We start from the raw sequence: 14754 nt of genomic DNA, 5'->3' as shown, positions 1-14754 counted from the left end.
ACTGCAAGGTGGAAATGCTGGGGCATTTTTTCCACCATTCCCTGCAAAGTTGGCACCGTGCCCCGGCCTCCAGGTGGGCAGCGGGCTTTCCAGCATCTTAGGGGCCCTGATCATGCCCACCTTCTCTCTTTGGCCACAGTACAGCTCTTTGAGCATGAGCACAAGGCCAGAAAATCACAGAGGAAGAGCCTGACCTGGCAGTTGAGAGGTGGGGCTGTCTTTGGGCCTCTGTCACTGGGTCCCCATGTAACATCTCACTTTTCTTTTCAGGGCCTCCAGATCCTCATCCATAATGTGAGATGACCCACCCCAATTCTTCCTAGGAGCTCTCCCTGCTCTGTGGGGAATGGGGCCCAGAGGGAGAAGGGCAAAAGGGCTAACGTTCCACTGGGTGCTAGGCTATCTGTGGCGCACACCTGACCCATGCCAAGTCCTTGAATCCTCATGGGGACTTTGCAAGGTGGATATTTCTGATCCAGGGTCAAACAGCTCAGGGACCACGAAACTGAGTCCACCACACGTTTATGATCCAAGCCCATGTCATGCCTCCCAGGCTTCTTTGAGCTTCTGACTTCTGGGTGCTTTCTACGTTCCAAATGAGGCATTTTAAATGTAGCCCATGACTCCTAGAGTCGGGGGTGGGGGGCGGTCTTAAAGGGCTCAGGGGCTAGCATTAGCCCAATGAGGCTCTGCTGCCCTGGTTCCTCACCAGAAGCCCCCCCCACCCCCCGCCCCAGCATAACAGGCTTGATCCAAAGACCAGTTCCACTGGGGGTGTTTGAGGGGGCTATTTGGGGGATGGGTGGGAGTCTGCCTGAACTTGGAGACTCGGAGAGCCATTAAATGCCAGACCAGAGGGGGTCTCAGTGGCCATCCAGGCTAGGGGCTTCGGATGGGGTGCAGCGGTGGGGCTGGATTGCCTGGGGAGGCATTTCGAGACCCTCCAGTTGCCCTGGATTCAGAATACACCCCTCCCTCCCAAGCATGTGTCTTTTGATAAAAGCTTCCCAAACGACCCTATTATGAATCCCATTTGTGGGGAAAGAGTCCTTGACTTAGGTCAGCATTCTCACTTTTTAGGTGAGGAAATTGAGGCCCAGAGAGAGGCAGTGACCCGCCCAAGGTCCCACAGAAAATGAGCAGCAGAGCCCAGAGACCTCATATCCTGATTGTCACATGGAACCTCCTCACTTGTCACCCCTTCTGGGTTCGTTCAAACCTTCAGGCCTCCTGCCTTTTTCTGCTCCTTATTTCCTTTGGCCTCTAACAAAAGCCTTCAGTCCAAACCAAAAATCTGGCTGCACCTTTTTCCTGCACAAAAGATTGCTTAAGACCTCCTCCTGCCAATAGAGTCAAGTCCTAAGGCCCAAGTCTCATAAACAGGATCTTGTGGAACCAACCCCTACAGTCCTGCTGGCTTCCCTCCCAGCCATTCTCTGCAGCCTACATGGTTTCCCCCATGCTCTAGAAACACCAGCCTACACACTGGCTAACCATCGTTGTGAAGCAATTGTTCATTTTCCCTTAAGAAATATGTCACATTTATTTTCATACAAGCCTATTACAGATATTATTATTATCCCGATTTGGGGGGGAGGCTCAAGGTTGAGCAAGCTGAAAGAAGTCAGTCACACCAGCAGGAGCACAGAAGAGCTGGGAGTGGATACCGGGCATCTCCCCAGAACTCACTGCACCCGTCCTGTCCACCCCCGCCTGGCAAACGCTGCCTTCGCCCTCCCTGCCCCCGTTGAAATGCCGCACGGCACCCCAGCCGGACTGGGCGTGCACAGCCTGTGGCTTTTGCATGATGGCAGTTGTAGCCTGTCTGTGCTGCTTACTGGTTTTCGTGTCTGTTTCCCTCTCTAGGCTCTAGTTCTGGAAGTCAGGTCTCCTCCCAAACCTGACTGCCTGCACAGGGGCTGACAGAGTGGGTCCTTGAAGATGTCTGCCCGATGAATGGATGAATGAATGAATGAATGAATGAACACATAAGGAACTGAGATGTGGCACCAAGGAGTAGGGCCAGCAGCACTGATACAAACAGCCTGATGCCTATCCATGTGCGTGAGGCAGGAGACAGACAGTGCGGGGTGGTACAAACACGCACAGCCCTGGGGCCGGAGCTCCCCACCCTCGCTCTGTCACTTGCTCAAACTGTGCAGCTCCTATAAGGCCCAGGGCCAACATTTCTCATTGCTGGCCGGGGTCGATGATACGGATAAGACCTCTCCTTCCTCCTTCAACAAATAGTCACTGCACACGCGCCCTGTGTTGGGCACTGGGGCATTAAAGGCAGCCCGCAACGGAGGGACCCTGCCCTCCGGGAGCTTCCAGATACGGCAGGTGTGTGGACCGCCAGGCAGTTACGACAGTGAGAGTCGCCTGCCCTGAGGAGCGAGCCCGGTTCACCCCGTGAGCTCAGGTGGGACAGCCGTGGGCAGTGAGACAGCTGGAGACGGAACAGGCGGCCCAGGCAGTGGGGCGGTGAACCCCTGGCGCGTGTGCAGAACAGTGACAGTGCCGTGCAGCTGGCGCTCTGTCGGCCACATCGCGCAGGACTTTGTAAGCCGAGCCAAGACATCTGTACTCCCCCCGCCTCCCCCCGGCACCGCGGTGCGAGCTCTTGTCAAGCCCAGGAGCTCAGTGGCTGTGGCTGCACGTTGAAAAGCTGTCGATCGTCCCCGCTGTGACATTCCTCGGGCCCCCAAGGTTCGCCTGTTGCTATGAGAGCAGTTCAATGTCTCCTTCACATTGTCACTGAGAAGGAGATAAGAGAGACTGCCTTAAAAGAAGGAAAGTGCTGGGTGTTAGAGAGCAATAGGGGACGAGGGGACCTAGGCAGAGTGTAAGAGGCACTGGAAAATACCAGGCAAGGCTGTGAGTTCCAAGGCGTTTGGGTGCTGGGGGGACCTTGCCTGGGCTGGCCTTGTGCTTGCTGATGTGAGGCTGGTGCAGGGCTGGGGCCAGAGGGGACGCTGTGCTCACGGGGTCGACCACAGCAAGCTTGCCTGGGTGTTGGGCAGCACTGATTAGAAGGGAAAGGGACTGGGGGAGCAGCCCTGGGTGGGGAGGCGGTGGCATCGCCAGGGTCATGTGACGAACCTCGGAGGGTCCAGGATTGAGGGGTGAAGAGGAGAGGAGGGCGGTTTTACTGAGCACCTTTCACTATGTGTCAGGCCCCGTGGGAAGGATTTCCACCTACGATGCAACTCACAGGACACTGTGCCTCTTTTGGAACATTTACCACAACTTACCACAATTCTCCGTACCTGCCTCCCCTAGTGAGGCTCCCCATGGGGCTCGGGGCCGGTGTCTGCCTTGTGTCCCCTGTGTCCCCAGGACCTAGTGTATAGTGGGTGCCTCACAATGGTTATGAATGATTCAACTATCTTTTCTTTTCCTCTCCTCCTTCCTTTTCTCCCCCTCTTCCTTTCTTTCTCCCTTGTTCCAAGACCAGGTGAGAAATCTCGTTTGCTCCTTCAAATAGCACAAAGCTGGGTTAAGGTGTTTGGGGAGCCGGTCTTCAAAACAGTGGCGGGAGTTTGTACCGGTCCAGCTGGCAGTGGGTTTCATAAGGATGGAAAGAAGGCTCAGAAGTGTTAAGTTACTTGCTTGAGGCCACACAGCTAACAGGAGGTAGGGCAGAGATCTGACCCAGTTCTCTTAGAATCCATGGTATGCTTCCTCCCTAAGTGAGGGAACGGAGAAGACTGGGCCCCTGAGGTGGACAAAGCTGGGCCAGTATTTCTGCAGCTGTGATGGTAGCAAACGAGTCCTCCCCTGTGGGTTTCTATGTCCTGGTTGGCAAAGATCAGGTAGAAATGTGACTGGAGAGCAAGCAGGCAGGGCCAGGCTGCAGTCCACTCAAGGTCACTCTTGGACACCCCTGGTGGAAATGAACTTGCGAGAGATCCACACCAGCTAAGCTCTGTCTGGTCTCTAACCATCCTCAGTCAATGGGCACCTATTTCACAAAAGATAACTGATAAGAAAGCCTTCCTGCAGGCACTTCCTGGTTGCAAGCTTCTAAGAAAAGGTTGCACCTCTATGCCATGTTCCTCGGAGGGAATGATTAAGCCTTTCTGTGCCTCTGTTCCCACCCTGGGCTCGAGGTGGCCACAGGGAGGGGGAGGAGGGAAAGTAAGTTTCCGTCCCTTTCTTGAGTGGGCCAGGCAGCATGCCTGGGAGGAAGGGAAGAGGGAGGAATTTTCTGGGTGGCAGGGTAGCCTCTCTCCGGGCCCCAAGTGAGTGAGAGCCCCGGGATTACATGGTTACATTCAATACCTTTATCTCCCTTCTCCCCCAGGGAGACTCTGCTAAAATGATGGGAGAGGAATCCAAAAGCATCAGTCTGTAAGGACCAAGGGAATAAGAGAGTGGCAACTGTGGGTTAGTGATTTCTGCTACTTCAAGGGCATTTTGGGTGGCAGGATGGAGGGGAATTGACGGAGCAGAGCAGCCGTTAGCTGTGGTCCTTGCTGGAAATGTGTTCTCAGAGGCGGCCACGCATGGAGCTCAGATGAGCAGATGACCTCAGCGTCTGCTGTCCCATCTCCACAACAAATTCTCAGTATGACCTTGGGCAAGTCTGTTTCCTCTTTCTGAGGCTCCTACTGGAGCCATACTGGACCCATGATCCTTCTGGTGTCTGAATGTCCCGGAGGTTTTTTTTTTGTTTTTGTTTTTTTTCCTTCAACATGTAGAGGCACCAATTTTGATTCAGATCCTGGTATTTGCATTTTTTTCAAAAGCTGTCCCAGGAAGCTTTAAAAGTGCCTGCTACAGATGGTCTTTGAGAGCCCATTCAATTCCAACTTGTCAGGACTCCCACCCAGGTGTTAGTTTGGAGAACACACTGGGCTGGGGTGGGAGACTCGCGGGGATATAAGACCTTCGGGGGAGTGATCCAGGAGGCTTTGAAGGAGGCTGAGTGCCCATCTGCTGGGGACGACAGAGGCTCTATACAGGGACAGTGGCATTTGAAAAGGGCAGAAAGCCCACTGAGGGAGACCGTGAGGACGGCCCTGCAGGTGGAAGTCCCAGTAGGAGCAAGATCTTAGCAGTAGGGACACTTGTGGCATGTGGGGGAATTACACATATTCAAATGTGGAGATAGCACGAGGATCCATGAATGGCCAGGAGAGCACCTGCGCTCCATCCAAATGACAATGGGGAGCCACGCAGATCTCTGAGCTAGAGGGTGCACGAGCAAAGTATATCAGCCTCACCAGCCCTCTCTGGTTATTTAATGCACGTCGGCCTCATGGTTGTAATACATGGGTTCAGCCCCGCGACCTTTTCTGGAGCAACTACTATGTGCTGTTTGTGCCAAGCACTGCTCACGGTGTCTGGCATGACCTGGCCACTCTGTGGCTACACAGCCGCATCTCTCTCCTGCCACTTCCCTACTCAGTCCACTCTCCTTACCCCCACACCCTCAAGGAGTGTGGTCCCCCATGCCTCCCTGTCCTTACTCAAGCCCCTTCCTCTGTTGCACGCCCCTTCCTACTTCAGCCCTTCTGCAGGAGGCTCTGCGTGAAGAACATTCCCCTGGGCGGCCTTTCGGATGCCCTTGGGCAGTTCCTGGTCCTTCCCGTCCCCCTCCAGGTGGCACATCCACTGCTGGCCTCACACTGTGTGGCTTTTACTTGTTAATCTGTGAGTCTAAGGGCAGCCAGGTCAAGATGAGGCACCACCCGTTAGCGGTAGCTGTCTTTCCTGGGGCTCCCTGAGGATTTAGGGCAGAGCAAGCTGTTGAGGAGTGTTGAGTGATTGAAAAAATAGTAATGGCAACGATCTGGGCCAGGCACGTGACATAGCAGATTTACCTCTCATGGCACACCCTTGGGTCACTCTCTCCACCTTGCAGCGCACGTGTGACTTGGGATATGTGAGTTTGTGCAACTTCTCTCCTGCAGAACGGGGCTACAACACAGGTATGCCTCAGCCCTGGCCCTCCTCTCCACCATGTCCCGGGCCAGCCACTCTGGCCCGGGCCAGAAGGATGTGGGGTCAGAGAAGCCACAAACAGGCAACTTCCTTTCTCCTGTCTCCACTTCCCACTCAGCTGGGATGGCTCCTACTCATTTTCTCAAGATCCTTATCTGCTCCTGCACTCGGAGAAGTTTCCCCATACCTTGCACACTACCCAGGAGAGGTGGGGAAAGGAGTGTTCCATGTGGTCACTGGGCGTGAGTAAGCATCTCTCCTCCCTGTGACTTCCCCGCCTCTGCACCAGAGGCTGGGAAACCCCACTCAGGTCATCGAATAAAAGCTCTGGGCCCCGCAGCATGGGCCAGGGAAGAGCTCTTAGCTTCACCAGACACATCGAGACCGCTGCAAGGAGGTCTGAGCCAGACCCCCCAGGATGAAGCTCATCACCGTGGCCCTGGTGTGCCTGCTGCTGGCTGGGATGTGGCTGCGCGAGGCGGACAGCAGGAGCAGTGAGTGTGGTTGGCGTCACTACGCTCCTCCTTGGGGAGGGTGCTCTGGGCTTGTGGGCAGGGCTTGCCCTGAACTCAAGGCCTCTGTCTCCCCTCCTCCTGGAAGAATTCTTCCTGAAGAGGGTGAATGGAGGACTTGGATGCGGTAGGGGCAAGGGGCCGGAGGGAGAAGGTGTTTAGGCCAGCGCCACAGCTCAGCTGCCAGCCTCAGCCGAAGCAGGCCCTGCCTCTCAGGGAGCTCTGAGGCTATTTAGGCAAGCCAGGAGGCCTGAGGCCCAGAGGAGGGACTGGGTCCTGCCTCTACCAGGGAACAGATAACAGGCAGAGTGTAAAGTCAGGACCGAGACTAGAACGGGTGGCTAGTCACTGTCGGGCAAGTGTTGGCCCAGTGACTCAGGCCAGTCACTTTACCTCTCAAACTCTTCGTTCCCTGCTCGCAAAATGGGATTGATAACGCTTGCCCTCGGGGCTCTGGAAAGAAGACTGACCTAATTCCAGGCACCTGAAAAACGCTGCGTAGACAATGAAACGAGGAAGAAGGAGCCAGGATTGGAATTTGAGTCTCTTGGGGGGTGGGGGGTGGCAAAGAGTGTGTAAAGTGGCCGAGTTGGGGGTGGAGCCTGGACAGGGCTGAGGGCCTGGGTAAAGGGCATTCTAGAGAGGGGGTGGAGAGCATCTCAGTTCCTGAAAGCTCTTCCCTGGTCATCTCATCCGTTTGAACTCCTTGAACCATTCCTAGTCTTGACCGAAAGCCATAGACCACAGTTGTCCTGTGTGCACCAGGCTCACTGGGCCTCCAGAATGTGGAGTCCTGAGCCCTTAAACCCAAATATTGGGCCAGAACCATGCACTCATGGTGGGATGTCAGAACTGGAAGCTTCTTAAAAATCAGTCCAAAAAGTCCTATTTGACAGATGGGAAGTCTGGGGCCCAGATGGGGGCTCATCTTGGTCAAGGCCACACAGCTGGATTGGAGGGAGCTGGGATCTGAACCCCAATGTCCTGACCCTCTGCCTACCTACAGAACTAGGTGGCTGATGAGACAGCACTGCACTGGGCTGGATGTAGTCCCCAAGCCTGGGCCTGTCCCAAAAGGTTTTGTTTGTTTGTTCGTTTGTTTGTTTCTAACCACTTGGATAAAAGGAACAACGTCCAGGTTAAGAAATAGATGCAAACCATTTTTTTTGTGTGTTTTTCTTCTAGTGCATGTATCGTCCTCCAACTGTTGCTTCACGTTTGTGGAGAAGAAGATTTCCTCGCAGAGAATCCAGTGTTACAAAAACACCAGCTCCGCGTGCTCCCGCAGTAGTCTAATGTGAGTGGCCCTCCCTGGGTCAGTTCCTGACTCCCTCCTCCAGGGACCAGAAATCAGCCCACCTGGAATTAGAATGGCAGACGCTAGATGGCGATGCTCCACCAGATTCTGGTTTCCGAACCTGGAGCGAGGCCGCCAAGATCTAGGTGTGCAGAGCCCAGCCTGGGCGCCAGGGGGAGCACCGCGCTTCTTAGCAGGTGCCAGGAGGGATGCCCCTGCGCTCCCACAGTGACTTGGGTTTCTTGGAACTCCAAGGCGCCAAGTATTATATACTGATATTTTATGTCCAGAAGAAGGGACTGCTTAAAAGCTCCAGGAATTACTGTGTAGTGGGAAAAGTGAGGGGGTCACAATTATTTCCTGCCTTGGGATTTGCCAACCTATAATCTTGGTTGACCTTGGGCGGGTAACTCTTCTGCACCTCATTGTCTGGGCACTCCTCTGCACTCCTTATCTGTGAAATGGAGTTAAGATGACAGTCGCATCATAGGGTCATTAGAAAGTTAGACTGAGGTAGCTCACCCCCGCTTTTCAGTGTCTAGAAAGCATTCACGTATATGATCTTGGCTAACCCTTTTGGGGCACCCATTTTCATTATCATGAACAGTGAAGTTCAGGGAAGTAGAGATATTTGTCTGAGGTCACCCAGATAATTAAAGTTAGAATTGGTCTATAGTTTGGTTGGACAACAGCCAAGTTAAAGAGGTGGGCAGGTTAGAAAAGAAACACACACACACACACACACACACACACACACACACACAGTGAATCTAAGGCAATGACTGAGGGTTCCAGATGGACACAGACACATGAAAAGTTGGATCAAGGGCCCTCATAGATAGTCTAGGACGGAAATTTCCATACTAGCTAATCCTCAGAGTGTCTGCAGCCCTTACCCCGCCCTAATACAACAAATCACACTCTCCAGAAAAGGGAGAAACTCAGTTGAATAAGCTCTTCCCGAGGTTTGGGAGTTCTTCCCAGTGTACAAGCCGCAGGTCTTATGCCACAATTTCATTTTACAGGCCCAGAGAGAGAAGCTTAGGGGAACCCAGCAGCAAGGAGGGGGAGATGGGACTTGTGTGTGGCACCCAGGGGGCAACTCAAGGTGATTCGGCTCCTCCTTTGTTCTTTTCCCACAGAATCAAGCTGAAGGGAGGCAGAGAGACCTGTGTCTTGCCGACAGCCCGATGGGTTAAGCAATCTTTAAAGTCCAAGAAACCGTGCCTGCTAAAGTAAACACGAGCGGATTTCCTTCCATCCTGGACTCTGAAGACCGCATGGCTTCACCTGTCCCCCGCCTCAGCCCCTGACCCTATGCCCGTCCTTCTGCCCAGCTTTGCAAGGTCGTAGAGGGTTGACTCAGTCTTAATAAGCTATGTTGTTGCACTTTATATATTTAAATGCTAGAGTCTTCAATTCCTGCCTCCCTGGGCTCCCTTGGATCCCACAGGGATTTCGGATGCAAACTTGATTGGCACTGAGAAGCTGGGGCCAGGAGCCAGGTGGGTGGGGGTAGGGAAGACTGGTTGGTGCCAGAAGAATTGACTTCTTATCAACAGAGACAATAAATGACTTGCATGTCTCAGCTGACTGCCTTTTCTTGGGGCGTGGGGGGAACATTAATTCAGGACAGTGATGTAGATTCTCTGCTTCCAGGTTTGGTGGGGGGGGGTGTGTGGGGGGAGGAAGGCACGGTGAAGCAGAAAACGGGAACTCAGGGTTGGGGTTCCCAAAGTCACAGCTGCCCTAGCTGGAGGGGATCTTGTGAAGTCATCCGCCTGTAAGATATTGCTAGGCCCATTCTACAGATGAGGTGACTGAGGGTTGGAGAGGGACAGAGATAGGCCAGAGGATACAGAGCGAGTCAGGGTCAGGTCTGGTGGTAGAGCCTGGGGCTCCTGCCTCTCAGGCCAGAACTCTCCCGTGTGTCCCAAGATGGCAAGTGACGGCCTGACACAGCATGCAAGGTGGACACATAGGGGAAGCGGAGGCCCCGTCCCTGTCAAAGGGGTAATCACAGGCCCCGACTGGTGCAGTGTGGGACTCCGGGGAGAACAGCAAGGGAGGGATGTGGCTTCTGGGTCTCAGGGTTGGCGCCCTTAAAGGAGTGGCCTTAGGGGAGTTCTCATGGCTGCTCTAAAAGAGGCTTCTCTCCTTTCCCTGGCAGCACAGTGTCTGTCTGGCCCACTCTTCTTAAACTGCCTCTTCCCTTCTGCCCCCACGACCGCCCTGCTTCCTCCCATCCTCTCTTGTAAGGACCACCGCAGGGCAGTAAGTTGCTCTCAGCTCTCCTTTGCCAACTCCCTCCAGCCCAGGGTCCCAGGCCACCCACCCCGGCATGCCTCTGCCCTCTCCATGGCTCTTGAGGGCTTCGGCCCCTCCCTCCTGCCTTCAGAACAGACTCCAAACTCCGCCCGCCCGCCCGCCCATGGATATTCCAATCCCTCTACAGCCCCGCCTCAACCTTCCTTTCTAAAGGACCCTACCTCTTCCGTCCCCGGAACCCCAAACTCCAACCCCTCTCCCTTCCTTTCCATCCTGTGCTTCCTCTAGAAGAATCTTTGCCGTGACTGCGCTCTGGCATCCTTCAGGGTCGCTACCAACTAGGACCGGGTCATTTCGTTTTCCCCTGGAGGTCAGGTGCACGTAGTGTCTGTATTACTCTGAGGACCGCTTGGAGCGGGGAGGCATGGTGGCAGAGAGACCAGTTAGAAGCTGATGTTGGGGCCGGAGTAATTGTTCTAGAACATGCTGGGCTGCTGATCCAGGCCCTCTGCGACACTCCGATGAGCCCAGGTCGGCCAGCCACCAACCTCGCGAGGGCCTCCCCAGGTCGGCCGCATTCCTCCAGCGCCCTCCGCCAGCCACCTGCGCCTGGGAGCGCCCCCTACTGGTTGGAAGTGCCGCTTCCCCAAGAAAACACCCTTAGGAGATTTTAAACAAAATGTATTTTCTGCAACAAGCCCACAATCTTACCAATGGCCTTCTCCTTTCTGCACTAACCTAGTTAGCTACACTTCACATTCGCAAGGTCTTCCCCTTCCCGGATCGCAGCAACCCAAGATCTGGAAGCCCATACAATGGCTGGGGAGTTAGGCAGAGACAGACCCGCTGCTGGCAGCTTATAGGCCGGGGAACTGGGGCTTATGACGGGAAGCAGCTGGCTCAAGGCCTTGCTTTAAAAAAAGATCACCGATATTAAAAACAACCCCAAGGCCGGCAGCAATTCAAATAACAATAAATATTACTTAAGACCTAGTACTTTTTTTTTTTTTTTTTTTTTTTTTTGCATCACAATATGGAAAGCACCCTGTTTGAAAATTACAGTAAAATTAGTCCAGGGTATAGCCGGGCAGGCTGGAGGTGAATAAATCGTCGTTTCTCACACTCTGGCTTGGTCTTAGTGTGGCTGGACGAGTTCAAGGCTTCAGGGCATGAGATTTTTGACTGAGCTGTTTCACATACTCCTGGACCCATTTCTCCTTCGGGTCAGCACAGATCTCCTTGGCCAGCTTCGTCCTGAAGCTGTGGATGCAGGAGGGCTGCACAGTTAGATCCAGAGAGGACTCACTGTGCTCTAAACCCTGCGTGGCCCACCTGCTCCAGGTGAGGGATCCTCCCCGGGACAGGAGGGAGGGGGGGTGTGGAAAGAAGGGGACTCTGGAGGTAGTCGCTGTTCTTAGAGGCCCCGGAGAAGCTGGCCTGGCATCAGACAAAGCAACTGTGAGATTGTAAGCCCATTCGGGGAGCGGGGGTGGGAGGGGGTGTGTGTGGGGGGGAACAGCCCTCTCTGGGCCTGTTTTCAGTGTAATCACAGTCTGGTAAAATCGTACCCCCTGAGTATAAGATCCCGGGTTGGTCTGATGCCTGTCCTCTGGGGTGGCACTTCAGGTGCGGGGATGTGGGAATGAGGTGGGGTGGGGTGGGGTGGGGTCAGGGAGCGGGTGAGCAGCGTTTTTCTACCTACATGACAGCTGTCTGGGGACAGTGGCTGCTGGTGATTCGATAGGTCGTCAGCTTCGGCAAGGGGATCTTCTTATTGTTAAACGTGAAACAGCAAGGGAACAGGGCACTAAATGCACCTAGAGATAAAGTCACAAAGAAAAAGCCTTTTCGGAGGCGCTAGGTTTTTCTCAGCTTGAATAGGGCAGGAAGCATCTTTGGGGACAGGAAAGGAAAGAGGCAGAAATGGATCTTATCCACCCCAGGTCCAGTGCTCCTGCCCGAAGCCCCGAGGTGGGGTGAGACCTGGACCACATGGCTCAAGGTTCTCTCAGCTGCATGGTGCGGACATGTCATTGCAGACAGGGGCAGGCCAGTGTGACAGGTCCTGGCTCTGGCGCTCCATGTGCCGAGTTTGCGAAGGTCGGCCAGGGTCAAAAAAAAGGCCCTGGATTTGGGGTGAATGGCTTAGGTTTTATCTTGGTTCTGCAATGGCTGGGGGTGGACGCGTAGGACCCCTCTGTCCCCAGCTTGGTCTTCAGCTTTCTGTCTTTAAAATTAGACGTTAAAGTGAAGCTCTGAGGATTCCCAGGGCTCTGATAGGCTCAGAAGTGGGACACTTTGGCTTTGGGCTTCCTAGAAGGAGAGGAAAAGGACAAGAAGGAGAGAGGGCGGGAAGGAGGGAGAGAGGGGCTTACCTGGCTGGGCGAGCGCCTGGAGGCTGAAGGCAGCAGCTGCCAGCAGCAGGCACAGAAGCGCTGCGGAGACCCTCATGACCGCAGGGAGCTGGGGCGTGAGATCTGGAACTTTCTGGGCTGGTCTCAGCCTCTCTGCAATGCTGGTGGCCCTGCCTGCCTTTTATAAGGAAGCAGAGAGGGCAAGGGCCGCCAGAGGGAGGACTGCCTGGGCCGTGTCATGGTCAAGTTGAGATGCAGGGCGCTCCTGAATCTGCTGAGCTGGGGGTTGGCTACCAGCATTTTCCAGGAATTTCAAGAAGGAAGCTGTGGCTGCAGCAGGGCAGGTACTGTTTCCTTCCAGCTGCCCAGGCCACAGAGAGGAAGTGGGAAGACAGACGTGGTACCACTCTCCATAGTGAGTGCTCCCAGGAGCTGTTCCAGGGCCTGGCTTTCTCTGCAACCAGAGAAAGAGCGCGGTGTGAGGGCTCTGCATGGGTGATGTATCTAGTCCTGACGAGGTGTATACTGTTATCATCGTGCCCATTTACAGATGAAGATGCTGGGGTGCAGAGACATGAAGTAACTTGCCCCAAAGTCTTGTGGGAAGTGAGTGGCGGCACCAGAAGAGAGAGCTGGTCTGTTTACATATAATCACTGCCACTGAACTGCAGAAGTCTTCCTCCGGGCGGGTTTATGTGGAAATTTCGTACTTGAGACCAATCAAAGCCAGCTTCTGATGGATGACAAGGGCTCCTCTTGTCACCAACTGGTGCCCCCTTCTGCCACTCAGGCCCAGAGAGATATGGCTTAAAGTCCACTGATTTGTCCAGGACCCCTGTTTTCAGGGAGGACTGTTGAGTTTCTAGAGCGGTTGCCGGGAAGGCAGTTGCAGAGTAGAACAAAGTGAGGTCCTTGCTTCTGGGCCTGGCTCCCCACTGCAGTGAGCTTCTGGCTGAGCTTGAGCTTGGGCGAACATCCCCGTGTGCACGGTGGGAGGGGGAATGGGCTTGGACTCTGGGAAAACACCTGCCAAGGGGCGTGGCCTGAGCCTTCTGTTCCCCATGCTTCTTCCCAGCTCCCAGACCTTACTTACTTTTTGGACCTGCCTGGAATGCTTTCCCCTAGGTTTTCTATTCTTGTGGGTCTTTCCACTCTAGCAAGTTGTTTTTCACTTGTGTGCAATGAGGGTAAAAGCATGGAAATAGAGAGCTAAGATTAGTGAAATAGAAAATCAAATCATATATACTGGAAAGGATTGATGGAGCTCAAAGTCGGTTCTTTGATGAACCTACAATGAAGCTAATGCTCTCCTGAGACTCACCATGAAAAAAAATACAAAAAAGTAGCACCTGAGTGGCTCAGTCTGTTGAGTATCCAACACTTGATTTTGGCTAAGGTCATTATCCCAGGGTTATTGGATCGAATCCTAAGTCTGGCTCCACGTTGAGCGTGGAGACTGCTATAGATTCTCTCTCTCTCTCTCTCTCTCTCTCTCTCTCTCTCTCTCTCTCTCTCTCCTTCTCTCTGCCTTTCTCTCTGTCTGTCTCAAACATACATGCAAAAAGGCACAGATAGCCAGCAGCAGGAATAAAAGGAGAGGTGTCACCCTGGAGCCTGTAGACTCCAGAAGGAAAATTGGACCCTTATGCCAAAAATTTTAATTTAGATGAAATGGATGACTTCCTAAAAAATATAACTTACCAGACTGCCAAAAAAAAGAGTAATTCTAAAACTACTGAAAAAATGGAATCAGTCATTGAAAATCCTCCTACAAAACATCCTCTGGTTCCAAGGGCTTTCGTAGCTAATTCCTTCAAGCATCCCATGGATTAATCTTTCACAATTTTGTTCCAGAGAATATCAAAAGAGTGTGCACTCCATCTCATGTTTTTTTTAACTTAATGTTTATTTATTTTTGAAAGAGAGAGAGAGAGAGAGCAAGTGGGGAAGGGGCAAAAAGGAGGAAGACACAGAATCCAAAGCAGGCTATAGGCTCTGAACTGTGAGCACAGAGCCTGACATGGGGCTGGAACCCATAAGCTGTGAGATCATGACCTGAGCCACCCAGGCGTCCCCACTCCAACTCATGTTGTACATCTTACATAACTTTGACACAAAAATTTGTCAAGAACCACACGAGAAAGGAAACCTATCCCCCGGACACACATTCCTTTCTGGTCCACCCTCTTCTCTGACCTGGGAAGCCAACCTATGTGGATCTCTAGACTAGGACTTCAGGTCTGCCGTCTGTGGGCAGCGCTTGCACACTAGGGAGCCCCTTGGGGCGTGAGAGAGGGAGTAGAGTAAGGTGAGGTCTGCTGCCTCTTCTGGGCCTCATCGTGGATGCAGTCCTCAATCAATGGCTTTCACTTCT

At 53.5% G+C, this 14754-nt stretch overlaps 2 protein-coding genes across 2 annotated transcripts; one reads left to right on the top strand and one right to left on the bottom strand.

The window, feature by feature from the left end:
- The first annotated feature begins 5931 nt into the window (after positions 1 to 5931).
- CCL1 (C-C motif chemokine ligand 1) lies at positions 5932 to 9286 on the top strand. Its single transcript, XM_015085850.3, has 3 exons — positions 5932 to 6443; positions 7647 to 7758; positions 8901 to 9286. The coding sequence occupies exons 1-3, from the start codon at positions 6368 to 6370 to the stop codon at positions 8995 to 8997; spliced, it is 285 nt and encodes a 94-aa protein (XP_014941336.1). The 5' UTR covers positions 5932 to 6367; the 3' UTR covers positions 8998 to 9286.
- A 1351-nt stretch (positions 9287 to 10637) lies between these two features.
- On the bottom strand, positions 10638 to 12751 carry LOC106987561 (C-C motif chemokine 13-like). Its single transcript, XM_015085853.3, has 3 exons — positions 12402 to 12751; positions 11729 to 11843; positions 10638 to 11286 (listed from the first exon to the last, which is right to left on the bottom strand). The coding sequence occupies exons 1-3, from the start codon at positions 12475 to 12477 to the stop codon at positions 11181 to 11183; spliced, it is 297 nt and encodes a 98-aa protein (XP_014941339.2). The 5' UTR covers positions 12478 to 12751; the 3' UTR covers positions 10638 to 11180.
- Between the last annotated feature and the right edge of the window lie 2003 nt (positions 12752 to 14754).

Source organism: Acinonyx jubatus, chromosome E1 (genome assembly GCF_027475565.1).
Source record: "Acinonyx jubatus isolate Ajub_Pintada_27869175 chromosome E1, VMU_Ajub_asm_v1.0, whole genome shotgun sequence".
Taxonomy (NCBI): domain Eukaryota; kingdom Metazoa; phylum Chordata; class Mammalia; order Carnivora; family Felidae; genus Acinonyx; species Acinonyx jubatus.
The sequence above is the reverse complement of the archived record's forward strand: the minus strand, read 5'-3'. Positions and strand labels throughout refer to the sequence as shown.